The 13,799-nt window shown below is 45.6% G+C and overlaps 1 protein-coding gene across 1 annotated transcript; it reads right to left on the reverse strand.

The window, feature by feature from the left end:
- Nucleotides 1–350: 350 nt before the first annotated feature.
- Nucleotides 351–2,408, reverse strand: LOC118663195 (skin secretory protein xP2-like). Its single transcript, XM_036322640.1, has 2 exons — nucleotides 2,372–2,408; nucleotides 351–1,336 (listed from the first exon to the last, which is right to left on the reverse strand). The coding sequence occupies exons 1-2, from the start codon at nucleotides 2,406–2,408 to the stop codon at nucleotides 351–353; spliced, it is 1,023 nt and encodes a 340-aa protein (XP_036178533.1).
- Nucleotides 2,409–13,799: the final 11,391 nt, after the last annotated feature.

Genomic DNA, 13,799 nt, shown 5'->3' on the forward strand with positions numbered 1-13,799 from the left:
TGGTCACCTTTCCAGGTCACAGTGACCATGGATGCTGACCCTTGACCAAAACGCTTCTGGAGTTGCTTCTTGGAATTGCTCTGAGTTTACAGCAATTCAGGAAAACCCTCAATAGTGAATTTTAAACCCTTGACAATGCATTCAATTTTTGAAAAGAACGTTATATGGAGTTCGGTGTAGTGAATAAAATGGGCAATGGATCTGGTTAATAGAATTCTGGGCTAAAAATGAGGCATAATTACAAGTGACTGCAAGTGCTCCAAAGACATAGCAAAAGGATTGCGCACAAATGGGACCTTCCTTAAAACGAGCATATGAAGTTCCAAAGAACCTATTTTGTAGAACAATATTCACTTTTCTGCCTTTGTTATGGGATTGCAGTGCAGCACTGGGCACTGGCTGGGGCTACAGTGTGACACTGGGCACTGGCTGGGGCTGCAGTGTAGCACTGGGCACTGGCTGGAACTACAGTGTGACACTGAGCACTGGCTAGGGCTGCAGCGTGACACTGGGCACTGGCTGGGGCTACAGTGCGACACTGGGCACTGGCTAGGGCTGCAATGCGACACTGGGCACTGGCTGGGGCTACAGTGCGACACTGGGCACTGGCTAGGGCTGCAGCGCAGACACTGGGCACTGGCTGGGGCTACAGTGCGACACTGGGCACTGGCTGGGGCTACAGTGCGACACTGGGCACTGGCTGGGGCTACAGTGCGACACTGGGCACTGGCTAGGGCTGCAGTGTAGCACTGGGCACTGGCTGGAACTACAGTGTGACACTGGGCACTGGCTGGGGCTACAGTGTGACACTGGGCACTGGCTAGGGCTGCAGTGTAGCACTGGGCACTGGCTGGAACTACAGTGTGACACTGAGCACTGGCTAGGGCTGCAGCGCGACACTGGGCACTGGCTGGGGCTACAGTGCGACACTGGGCACTGGCTAGGGCTGCAATGCGACACTGGGCACTGGCTGGGGCTACAGTGCGACACTGGGCACTGGCTGGGGCTACAGTGCGACACTGGGCACTGGCTAGGGCTGCAGCGCGACACTGGGCACTGGCTGGGGCTACAGTGCGACACTGGGCACTGGCTGGGGCTACAGTGCGACACTGGGCACTGGCTGGGGCTACAGTGCGACACTGGGCACTGGCTAGGGCTGCAGCGCGACACTGGGCACTGGCTGGGGCTACAGTGTGACACTGAGCACTGGCTGGGGCTGCAATGCGACACTGGGCACTGGCTGGGGCTACAGTGTGACACTGGGCACTGGCTGGGGCTACAGTGCGACACTGGGCACTGGCTGGGGCTACAGTGTGACACTGGGCACTGGCTGGGGCTGCAATGCAACACTGGGCACTGGCTGGGGCTTCAGTGCAGCATTGGGGACCGGCTGGGGCTGCAGTGCAGCACTGAGCACTGGCTGGGGCTGCAGTCCTGGATGCTGGAGGAGAGGAGCAGGTTCTAGGACAAGCCTTTCTGTCCCTGCTGGGCTGGGCCTCTTCACTCCAGCGCCGTCTCCATGGCCTACCCCGCAGGTCCCATCTCTTCTGGACACGGTGCAGCAGAGAACATGGAGGTCCCCTTCCTCCCTCCACGGAGCCGCTGTCTAAAAGGAAGCTAGAAATCAGGGCTGTTTCAGACAATGAGAGTCACCATCTCCCCACACCTATCAATTCATCGAAGTTTGATTGAAATGAAATGGAAAGCAGGTTCACTGCAGGAAGACACGCCGCTGAGACTGGGGAGCAAGCGAGACACCTTCACCCAGAGAAGCTCACTGCAGGCCTGCAGGCCTCAGCTTCCTGAATGGATCCCGTGGCAGAACTTCCTCTTCTCTCCTCACTGCCCCTGCCCTCTCCCGCTCCCCCCTGTCCTGCCCCTCCAACCCCAGGCCCCTCTCCCCCTGTCCTGCCTGCTGCCCCTCCATCCTCAGACCCCTCTCCCCCTGTCCTGCCCCTGCCCCTCCATCCCCAGGCCCCTCCCCCTGTCCTGCCTGCTGTCCCTCCAGCCCTGGGTCCCTCTCCCCCTGTCCTGCCTGCTGCCCCTCCATCCCTGGCCCCTCTCCCCTGTCCTGCCTGCTGCCCCTCCATCCCTGGGCCCCTCTCCCCCTGTCCTGCCTGCTGCCCCTCCATCCCTGGGCCCCTCTCCCCCTGTCCTGCCTGCTGCCCCTCCAGCCCTGGGCCCCTCTCCCCCTGGCCTGCCTGCTGCCCCTCCATCCCTGGCCCCTCTCCCCCTGTCCTGCCTGCTGAGGGCAAGGGCAGCTGTAATCAGTCAGACCCTGACTGATTCTCTCCCTCTCCTCCTCACTCTTTGCTAAGGTAACAACAAGGCCGGTTTCTCTTCATTAGCCTTTCCTCTTCTTCCTCGTTACCTTCCAGGCTCACAGTCAAGAGCTGAGGCGCAGACATGGAATCCCAGCCTCACTCCTGAGTAGCCTCATGACCCAGCTCCAGACCTGGTAAGAGGATTGAATGGGCGTGTGCATAAAGCCTGTAGCTGGTGCTAGGCCAGGGCAGGCTGTCACTGAATGCTGGTCAGCATTGTCATTAACTCTTTAATTTCCCTATGCCCCCAGCCCTGCGCAGTCCCCTCCCTGCAGGTACTCAAGGCCCTCCCCCTTTGGCTGGCACTCAGGCCTGTGGGGAGGAGGGCTGAGAAATGCCTGTCACCTTCCAAGACTTTTTATCTGGAACAGCCTTTATCTCTCTCCTGTGGGGATTTCCCCCGGGCGCTTTTGTCCTCTATTTCAGAGCTGATTTTGCCTCCCTTTTGTGTTCCATTTGCTTCTATAGGGGGGTAGAGTTGCCCTATTTACCAGAGTAGCTGTCACCATAGTAACTTGGTATTTTGATACAGGCATGAGACAATTCTGAAGGAAAAATAGGCCCCTTATTTTTCAACTTTGGCGTGTAGATGTATGGGAATCAAAATACTTGCCCAACGCTATAGAGCTGGTTCAAATGTCAAAGCAAAGAAACAAGCGCTGTGGATATTTTAAATAAGGATTGGGCAACCCCAGCACGCTATCCATTGAACAGAACATTCTCACAATTAATTTCTGGCAGGCAGCGTGGCATATACTTCGGTGAACTCATTCTCTGAATGAAAAAATTGGTACCCATGGTCAAACAAAGAGTGCCTGTGTTCACCCAAATTGCAAAAGGAATTGTGAAAATGTCAGTTGGAGTTTCCAGGATATGTTGATTGTTTATTGAGAGAGAACAAGACCGAGAATGGGAAAGCCGGCCTGTCCTTAATGGTCCGAGGAACACGGTGGCTGTGTGTATCACTAACGCTGTGTATGGAAGGAGGGGAGGGCTGGCCTTGAAGACTGAATGCCTACTGTGTTCCAGGCTCCCTACTAGCTGCTACAGGAGATGAATGCGCTGTCACTCCTGCCTTTGGCCCTCTTCCCTTGGTGAGGAAACAGACAGCCACAGTACAATGCGGTGCAGCACGTTAGCTCTGTAAAGAGACCTACTACGTGCTGTCCGAAAAGACAAGCAAAGGAGGAGGCCTCATCGAGATGAATTTTGAACTAGATTTTGAAGGGCGGCCGCCTGGCGAAGTGAGAGGAAATAGACTTCGTCTCCGTTAGATGCCAGTGACACTGCTGTAGAGTCTCTCTCCAGAACATGAACTTCCTTTGTGCCTTCCACCAGATGGGGCAGCCATAACCTCCCCCTGGCACAGGCCCATCTCCTAGGTGTTCCTAAGGCCATGCTTACAGACAGACCCCTGTGAAGTCCCGTGCTGAACTGGCTTAGTTCGCCCAGGGGCCACCATTTTTCTCTTCTTGCTCATTTTGTTTCATCCCTCTGAAATCTCCCTGTTGTACCATAGCTCCCCCTCTATCTGCCCCCATGGCTGCTCCCTCTTCCCAACTCCCCTTCTACCTGCCACCCAGGGCTGCTCCCTCTTCCCAACTCCCCCTCTATCTGCCCCCATGGCTGCTCCCTCTTCACAGCTCCCCCTCTACACACCCCCATGGCTGCTCCCTCTTCCCAACTCTCCCTCTATCCCCCCCCCCCCATGGCTGCTCCCTTTTCCCAACTCCCCCTCTATCTGCCCCCATGGCTGCTCCCTCTTCCCAACTCCCCCTCTATCCCCCCCCATGGCTGCTCCCTCTTCTCAACTCCCCCTCTATCTGCCCCCATGGCTGCTCCCTCTTCCCAACTCCCCATCTATCCATCCCTATGGCTGCTCCCTCTTCCCAACTCCCCCTCTATCTGCCCCCAGGGCTGCTTCCTCTTCCCAACCTTTGTATGTCCTCCTCTTCTATTTTTGTGAAAGAATCTTTTAGTGCTTGCTTGGTAGAACTCACAGGTGAAGGCATCTAGAGAAGATATATTCCATGAAGGAATGATTTCAATGACGAATTCCATTTCCTTAATTGATAAAAAGGGGCAGTGCTTTTCTCGTTCATCTTGTGTCAGTTTTTATAAGTAAGGTTTTCAAATCATTTGCCTCTTTCATCCAAATTGTCAAGTATGATTCATAAAATGTATCACAGTGTTCTCTTCTTATCCTTTTATGTTTGCAAAATCAGTATTGGTATTACCGTCATATTGATTAATTTTATGTGTCACTTGGCTGGGCCACAGGTACCCAGAAGTTTGGTCAAGCATTACTAGTATCCTGGGTGTTTCTGTAAGACTATTTTGGATGAGGTTAGAACTAAAGTTAATGTACTCTGAGTACAGCAGATTGGACTTCATAATGTCAGTGAGACCACATCCAATTGGTTGAAGGCCTAAAGAGAATAATACGAATCCCAGCAACAACACAGCACTGGTAACTCTTACGCAGCCAGCTCTGGGCAGTGAACTTCCACTGGACAGAGAGGCCCTGTAGCCTCAGAGGCCAACCCCAGAACACTGCCACCCAGAGGCTGACCCACAAACTGACTCTTTGCTAAACACAAAATAAGGCAGTCTGGGAAACAAATGCGGCTTGCTTTAAAATAAGGACTGTGGTTTACAACACAGAGGAACAGTGTATCGCAGGGAAACTCAACACTCTCCTGGATACCTGGCAGGTCTAAGGCGAGCCACACTGAAGAATAGAAGAACCGAAGGACCTTCACTACTGCAATATTTTTTTTTTTTTCACCTTTTAACTAAGAAACCAATTTTTTTTCTTTTTTTTTCTTTTCCTCTTCTTCTTTTTTTTTTTCCTCTTTTTTCCATCACCTGATTTTACCCTTTTAATTACTACCTTCTTATTTTCAACCAGTATTATTACTGCTACCATTTTACCATTTTTTTTAAAGTGCCATTTTATTTTCTCTTTATTTTATTTTGGGATTAGTGTTCTCCATTCTATTTTCATTGTTATATTATTGGTTGTTTCTAGTTTGCATTTATCTCCAGGGAGCTGTTGCTGGAATTTGTTGGGATTAATGGCTGTTTTATAGGAGTATTCTCCTCATATAAAAAGTCTCTTCCCCTCTTCCACTTCATTCTCTCTTTTCGCTCTTTTTTTTTCTTTTCCTTTCTTTTCTCGCTTTTACTTTCCCCCCCCCTTTTTCCCACTTTCATTTTTGCACTCCTTTTTTTGGTCCCTAATTTTCTTTTCTTTTTTCTCTTTTCTCTTTTTCTCTTCCTTCTTTCTTATCCCCTAATTCTCTTAATTCAGGTGGTCACCTTTATTTGGGGTTATTAATATCGTGAATATATTTGTGTATAGTGCCTGGTACGTGGTGCCTTGTTGTGTTGTATTTTGTGCCTTTAAATCAACACAGCAGATCCAAGCAACAGCAACCTCCTGAGCACCACACCCTCTGCTGAGGAACAGCAGCTGTACGTGAAACCTCGCCCCACCAGCCAGAAGAGCCACCACAGCTGTGAACAGCACCCACCAGAGGAGTTGCTGCCAACTGAAGAGCAGCTGCTACCACAACCGCCCGAAGAGGAACCGCAGACCAAGGAGTCACTGCCACCAAGGGAGCAGCCACTGAACGACTCAACATCTAGGTATGTCAGTGAGATCAAACATGGGTAGACAAAGAAACCCCCAAAGGAAAGAGAAGGAGGACTCTCCAGAAAAGCAGCTAAGTAATACAGAGGCATGCAACATGACAGAAAAAGAATTCAGAATAAGGGTCCTAGAGTGCATAAACCGGATGGAGGAAAAAAATCGACAACCTCAGCAAGAAGCAAGAAGAAACAGATGAAAAAATCGATAACATATGGAAGAAGCTAGAAGAAACAGATGAAAAAATCGATAACATATGGAAGAAGCTAGAAGAAACAGATGAAAAAATCAACAACTTAAGTAAGACCCAAGAAGATATGAAGAGTGACATAGCTGCAATGAAAAACTCCATTGAAAGTATCAACAGTAGACTAGGAGAAGCGGAGGACCGAATTAGTGATTTAGAAGACAAGGAAGCAAAACACACCCAAAATGTACTGCAATTGGAGAAAAAAATGAAAAGACAGGAGGAGAGCCTAAGGGAGCTTTGGGACAACATGAAACGAAACAACATACGAATAATAGGGGTACCAGAACAACAGAAGGATGAACAAGGATTAGAAAACCTATTAGAAGAAATAATATCAGAAAACTTCCCTGAGGTGGGGAAGAAAAAAGTCACACAAGCCCAGAGAGTCCCAAACAAGGTGAACCCAAAAAGACCCACACCAAGACACATCATAATTACCATGGCAAATGTTCAGGACAAAGAGAGAATCTTACAGGCTGCAAGAGAGAGACGGAAAGTTACATACAAGGGATCTCCCATTAGATTGTCAAATGATTTCTCAACAGAAACACATCAGGCCAGAAAAGAATGGACGGAAATTTACAAAGTGATGCAAAGCAAAGGACTGAATCCAAGAATACTCTATCCAGCAAGGCTATCATTCAAACTTGAAGGGGAAATAAGAAGCTTCACAGACAAAAAAAGGCTAAGGGAGTTTATCACCACCAAGCCAGCAATGCAAGGAATGCTAAAGGGACTGGTATAAAAATAAGAAATAAAAAGCTCAGAAAGAAAACAGCCACACAAAAACAGAAATGCCTACAAACAAGTACCTTTCAATAATAACTTTAAACGTAAACGGACTAAATGCTCCAAACAAAAGACATCGAGTGGCTGAATGGATAAAAAAACATGACCCATACATCTGCTGTCTACAAGAAACCCACCTCATTAGAAGGGACTCACACAGACTGAAAGTGAAAGGATGGAAAAATATCTTTCAGGCAAATGGAAAGGAAAAGAAAGCTGGGGTAGCAATACTTATATCGGACAAAATAGACCTCAAAGTGAAGGCCATAACAAGAGATAAGGAAGGCCACTTCATAATACTAAAGGGATCAATACAACAAGAAGATATAATCCTGGTAAACATATATGCACCCAATGCAGGAGCACCCAAATTCATAAAAAAACTCCTGGAAGATATCAAAGGAGACATCGACAACAATACAATCATAGTAGGGGACTTTAATACACCACTGACAGCACTGGATAAGTCCTCTAGACAAATAATCAGCAAAGATATAGCAATCCTAAATGACTCACTAGATCAGATGGACTTAATAGACATCTTCAGAACACTTCACCCGAAAGCCAGGGAATATACATTCTACTCAAATGCTCATAGGACATATTCAAAAATAGACCATATATTGGGTCACAAGCAAAGTATCCCCAAATTCAAGAAAATTGAAATCATAAAAAGCGTCTTCGCAGACCACGATGGCATAATATTAGAAATAAACTACAATAAAAACAACCCAAAATACTCAAACACCTGGAAGCTGAATAGCATGCTATTAAATATTGATTGGGTTACCAATGAAATCAAAGAAGAAATTCGAAACATCCTGGAAACTAATGACAATGAAAACACAACAATCCAAAACCTATGGGACACAATGAAAGCAGTCCTGAGAGGGAAGTTTATAGCTCTACAGGCCTATCTCAACAAACAAGAAAAAATGGTAGTAAATCATCTAACTCTACAACTCAAAGAATTAGAAAGAGAGCAACAAGAAAACCCCAGAGTGAGCAGAAGGAAGGAGATAATAAAGATTAGAGCAGAAATAAATGACATAGAGACCAAAAAAACAATACAGAAAATCAATGAAACCAAGAGCTGGTTCTTTGAAAGGATAAACAAGATTGACAAACCTCTAGCCAGACTCACCAAGAAGCAAAGAGAGAGGACCCAAATAAACAAAATCAGAAACGATAGAGGCGAAATAACAACAGACCCCACAGAAATACAAATGATTGTTAAAAAATACTATGGACAGCTCTACTCCAACAAACTAGACAACCTGGAGGAAATGGACAAATTCCTAGAAAAATACAACATTCCAAAACTCAATCAGGAAGATTCTAAAAATCTCAACAGGCCAATAACTATGGAAGAAATTGAAGCAGTCATCAAAAAGTTTCCAGCAAACAAAAGCCCAGGACCAGACGGCTTCACAGGGGAGTTTTACCAAACATTCAAGGAAGAACTAAAACCTATCCTCCTCAGACTACTACAAAAAATTCAAGAGGAAGGAACACTTCCAAGCTCATTCTATGAAGCCAGCATCACCCTAATACCAAAACCAGGTAAAGACAACACAATGAAAGAGAATTACAGGCCAATATCCCTCATGAACATAGATGCCAAAATCCTCAACAAAATCTTAGCAAATCGGATCCAGCAGTACATCAGAAAGATCATACACCATGACCAAGTAGGATTTATCCCAGGGATGCAAGGATGGTACAATATCCGCAAATCAATAAACGTGATACATCACATAAACAAATTGAAAGAAAAAAACCACATGGTCATATCAATTGATGCAGAAAAAGCATTTGACAAAATTCAACACCCATTTTTGATAAAAGCTCTCAGCAAGGTGGGAGTAGAAGGATCATACCTCAACATAATAAAAGCCATATATGACAGGCCCACAGCCAACATCATACTCAATGGACAAAAACTAACACCATTTCCCCTAAGAACAGGAACAAGACAGGGATGCCCCCTCTCACCACTCCTGTTCAACATAGTACTGGAAGTGTTAGCCATTGCAATTCGGCAAGAAGAAGAAATAAAAGGCATCCAAATTGGAAAAGAGGAAGTAAAACTGTCCTTATTTGCAGACGACATGATATTATACATACAAAACCCTAGAGACTCCATCAAAAAGCTACTGGACTTAGTACATGAATTTGGCAATGTAGCAGGATACAAAATTAACCCCAAGAAATCCGAGGCATTTCTATACACCAATAGTGAACTTTCAGAAAGAGAGATTATAAAAACAAGCCCGTTTACCATCGCACCAAAAAAATTAAGCTACCTAGGAATAAACTTAACTAAAGAGGTAAAAGACCTCTACTCAGAAAACTACAGGACGTTGAAAAAAGATATAGAGGAAGACATAAACAGATGGAAGAACATACCGTGTTCATGGATTGGTAGAATCAACATCATTAAAATGTCCATACTACCCAAAGCAATCTATAAATTCAACGCACTTCCCATTAAAATACCAACGGCATACTTCAGAGATCTAGAACGAACTCTCCAAAAATTCATCTGGAATAAAAAAAGACCTCGAATAGCTGCAGCAATCCTGAAAAAGACCAAAGTAGGTGGGATCTCAATACCAGATATCAAGATGTATTACAAAGCCACTGTTCTCAAAACTGCCTGGTACTGGCACAAGAATAGGCATATAGATCAATGGAATAGAATAGAGAGCCCAGAAATCGGCCCGAACCAATATGCTCAATTAATATTTGACAAAGGAGGCAAGAACATACAATGGAGCCAAGATAGTCTCTTCAATAAATGGTGCTGGGAAAATTGGACAGATATATGCAAGAAAATGAAACTAGACCACCAACTTACACCATACACAAAATAAACTCAAAATGGATAAAGGACTTAAATGTACGACAGGAAACTATAAAAATTCTAGAAGAATCCAAAGGCAACAAAATCTCAGACATATGCTGAAGCAATTTCTTCACTGATACAGCTCCTAGGGCACTTGAAACTAAAGAGAAAATGAACAAATGGGACTACATCAAAATAAAAAGCTTCTGCACAGCAAAAGAAACCATCAACAAAACAACGAGAAAACCCACTGTGTGGGAAAACATATTTGCCAATGTCATATCCGATAAGGGCCTAATCTCCAAAATTTATAGGGAACTCATACAACTTAACAAAAGGAAGATAAACAATCCAATCAAAAAATGGGCAAAGGACCTAAATAGACACCTTTCAAAAGAGGACATTCAGAAAGCCAAGAGACATATGAAAACATGCTCAAAGTCACTAATCATCCGAGAGATGCAAATCAAAACAACAATGAGGTACCATCTCACACCTGTCAGACTGGCTATCATCAACAAATCAACAAACGACAAGTGCTGGAGAGGATGTGGAGAAAAAGGAACACTTGTGCACTGCTGGTGGGAATGCAGACTGGTGCAGCCACTATGGAAGACAGCATGGAGTTTCCTTAAAAAACTGAAAATGGAACTCCCATTTGACCCTGTGATCCCACTTCTAGGAATATACCCCAAGAAACCAGAAACACCAATCAGAAAGGATATATGCACCCCTATGTTCATAGCAGCACAATTCACCATAGCTAAGATCTGGAAACAGCCTAAGTGCCCATCAGTAGATGAATGGATTAGAAAACTGTGGTACATCTACACGATGGAATACTATGCTGCTCTAAAAAGGAAGGAACTCTTACCATTTGCAACGTCATGGATGGAACTGGAGAGCATTATGCTAAGTGAAATAAGCCAGTCAATGAAGGAAAAATACCACATGATCTCACTCATTCATGGATAATAGAGACCATTATAAACTTTTAAACAATAATAGATACAGAGGCAGAGCTGCCTCAAACAGATTGTCAAACTGCAGCAGGAAGGCCGGGGAGGGTTGCGGGGTAGGAGGTAGGGGGTTAAGAGATCAACTAAAGGACTTGTATGCATGCATAGAAGCATAACCAGTGGACATAAGACATTGGGGGATAGGGGAGGCTAGGGGACTGTCTAGGGCGGGGGGATAAAATGGACACATATGTAATACCCTTTGTAATACTTTAAGCAATAAAAAAAAAAAGAAAAAAAAAAAAAAAAAAGAGAATAATACTAGCTTCCCCTGAGCAAGAGAGAATTCTCCAGAAGATGACCTTAGGACTTCATCTGCAGCACCAGCTCTTCTTCCCTCTACAGCACATGGCCTTTGGACTAGATGTGGAACAGTGACGCCCCTGCTCTTCAGCCTGCTGGCCCACCCTGCAGACTTCGTACTGCCAATCCTGGCAAATGTCCCCTCACCTACATCCCAGCAGTGAGCTTTCATTTTGCACATTTGCCTGTCACTGATACTCAGCGAGAGGTATAGGGCATGCTGAGGCCAAATGCTGCTTGTGGGGGAGATTTTAGGAAAGTCTGAGGCATGAGCCAAGGCAGCCCGTTCGTATGGAAAAATCTACTGGAAACAGCATGGGTGGGCTCCCAATTGGATGGGATCTCAGGGAACCACCTGAATAGTGATGGCCAGGTTGATGGAAACTCAGGCATGCCAGCTCTGTGGGGAAGGGCTTAGAAAAACGACAACCAATGGCCTTTGCCAGCTTTTCTGTCTTGAAGAATGCCCCCTCCCCTCCTCTGCCCCCAGTCCTCACCCTGATGCCAAACAATCCAGTTCCTCCTGGTATGTCCCTGGTTTCCTTGGAGCTACTGCCCCAGTGCTGGAGCTCAGAGAGAGCCAGTCTAACTAATTAATTCTGTGTGCAGGCCCTTTAAGAGGAACACCTGGGACTCCAGCAGTCCTCTGTTTCACTCAATCTCAATCCCCGTGGGTTTTTAGTAGTACAGCCAGAAGTTATGGGGACTTCTCTCCTTGGCACTGGAACCCTGGGATGTGGGGGCCGAGTGTGGGGCTGGGACCCCTCACGCCTCAGGGGGGACCTCTGCAGCCGAGATACTCCCCCCCCATTTTGAGCCACGGTCCAAGGGTGTGGGACCAGCCGGTTGTGTTTTGCTCCTCCACCGATCTCCATGTGGCTTCTTCTATGTAACCTTAGTTGCACGATTTCTGTTCAACTGGCTTTTAGGTGGTTCTGAATGATGGTTGTTCTGCAGTTTAGCTGTAATTTTGATGTGGTTGTGGGAGGACGTGAGGACCGCATCTACCTCCTCTGCCCTCTGGACCGGAAGCCTCAGTAAGGAATCGCCTTGAGCAGCTCGCCATCTTGTTATGGAGAGAGTCAGTACACACGTAGCCATACTTCTACTTCAACCTTCAAAGAACTGGCGCCCACTCAGAAGCATGGAGATGGCAACCAATCAAAGGAAGATGGTTTCCTTCCCTGAGATGCCTCAGTAAGAAAACATTCTGAACAACAATGGAAGTTCCTCACGCGCGTTGGGGAGGCGCTAGGTCCCTAGGTGCTCTTGAACCAACATGCCAAATTGGCCCCGTGCTAAAGTTCTGATTGATGTAGTGCCTTCTTCCCCCGTGTAACAATCTGTCTCTGAAGTGCATCCCATAATTACACCAGCAACAACCATTTCTTTTTGTTTATAAAAATAACAATACGTGAGCCGCTGAAATGTAATTTCCTGAAGCAAAATTCTAAGAATTGATAGCATCTTTTAACGCTCTCTGTATCTTTCTCAATCCCCAGTTCCAAAGGTTAGGATTTCTGTTTGTAATGATTTCTAAACCATGTTTCCCCATCAAATAATGAACTTAGCAATGATTGATCATCACACATATACATAATAAGTAGCCTTTAAGGAATGTTGAAGATATTAAAATGTAAGTGTGCCTCCATTACTTAGTATTTACGGAACAAGCCATTCCATTTCTTTGAATTTTCTGGTTACATGAGGTTTCAGTCATTTGTGTGAGGTATCAACCAATCCACTTACCTTGTCTCATTGGATCACTTTATTTGTTTTAAATATAAACATGAACAAACCACCACTCTTGAATTCAGAAATCAAAATATTTATTGCATGGTCTATAACAGCCGTGGGCAAACTATGGCCTGCGGGCCGGATCCTTCCCGTTTGAAATGAATAAAACTAAAAAAAAAAAAAGACCGTACCCTTTTATGTAATGATGTTTACTTTGAATTTATATTAGTTCACACAAACACTCCATCCATGCTTTTGTTCCAGCCCTCCGGTCCAGGTTAAGAACCCATTGTGGCCATCGAGTCAAAAAGTTTGCCCACTCCTGGTCTATAATCTTCAAAAATATAATAAAAACAGAAATTAAAGTTTCCAAAAATTCATAGGTGAACGAGAGTAACTTTTCCCCAGAAAATAATTTTAATTCAAAATAATTTTAATTCAACCACCTAAAAGCTGGTTGAACAGAAATCATGCAACTAAGGTTACATAGAAGAAGCCACATGGAGATCGGTGGAGGAGCAAAACACAACCGGCTGGTCCCACACCCTGGAACGTGGCTAAAAATCTGGTGGGGGGGGGGGTATCTCAGCTACAGAGGTTCCCCCTGAGGCGTGAGGGGTCCCAGCCCCACACCCGGCCCCCACAGCCCAGGGTTCCAGTGCCAAGGAGAGAAGTCCCCATAACTTCTGGCTGTACTACTAAAAACCCACGGGGATTGAGATTGAATTAAAATTATTGGCTCTCTCTGTAAATAACTGGGTAATTTAGACTTTAGTAATCTTATTTTAAGTGGTGACGATAAAAATGCAACTAGGAAGTTGGCTCTGGCTTCCTTAGCGAACAGAATAAGTCTTCACTGAATCATTGATCCCCCTTT

The sequence above is a fragment of the Myotis myotis genome, unplaced genomic scaffold (genome assembly GCF_014108235.1).
Source record: "Myotis myotis isolate mMyoMyo1 unplaced genomic scaffold, mMyoMyo1.p scaffold_m19_p_9, whole genome shotgun sequence".
Lineage (NCBI taxonomy): Eukaryota > Metazoa > Chordata > Mammalia > Chiroptera > Vespertilionidae > Myotis > Myotis myotis.

Excerpts from the sequence above, each read along its gene's own strand:
- LOC118663195 (XM_036322640.1), bottom strand. The coding sequence starts at position 2,408 with ATGTCTGCGCCTCAGCTCTTGACTGTGAGCCTGGAAG. Across the intron at positions 1,337-2,371 it reads CTTGACTGTGAGCCTGGAAG|CCCCAGCCAGTGCCCAGTGT; the intron begins GTAACGAGGAAG and ends GTTGCATTGCAG.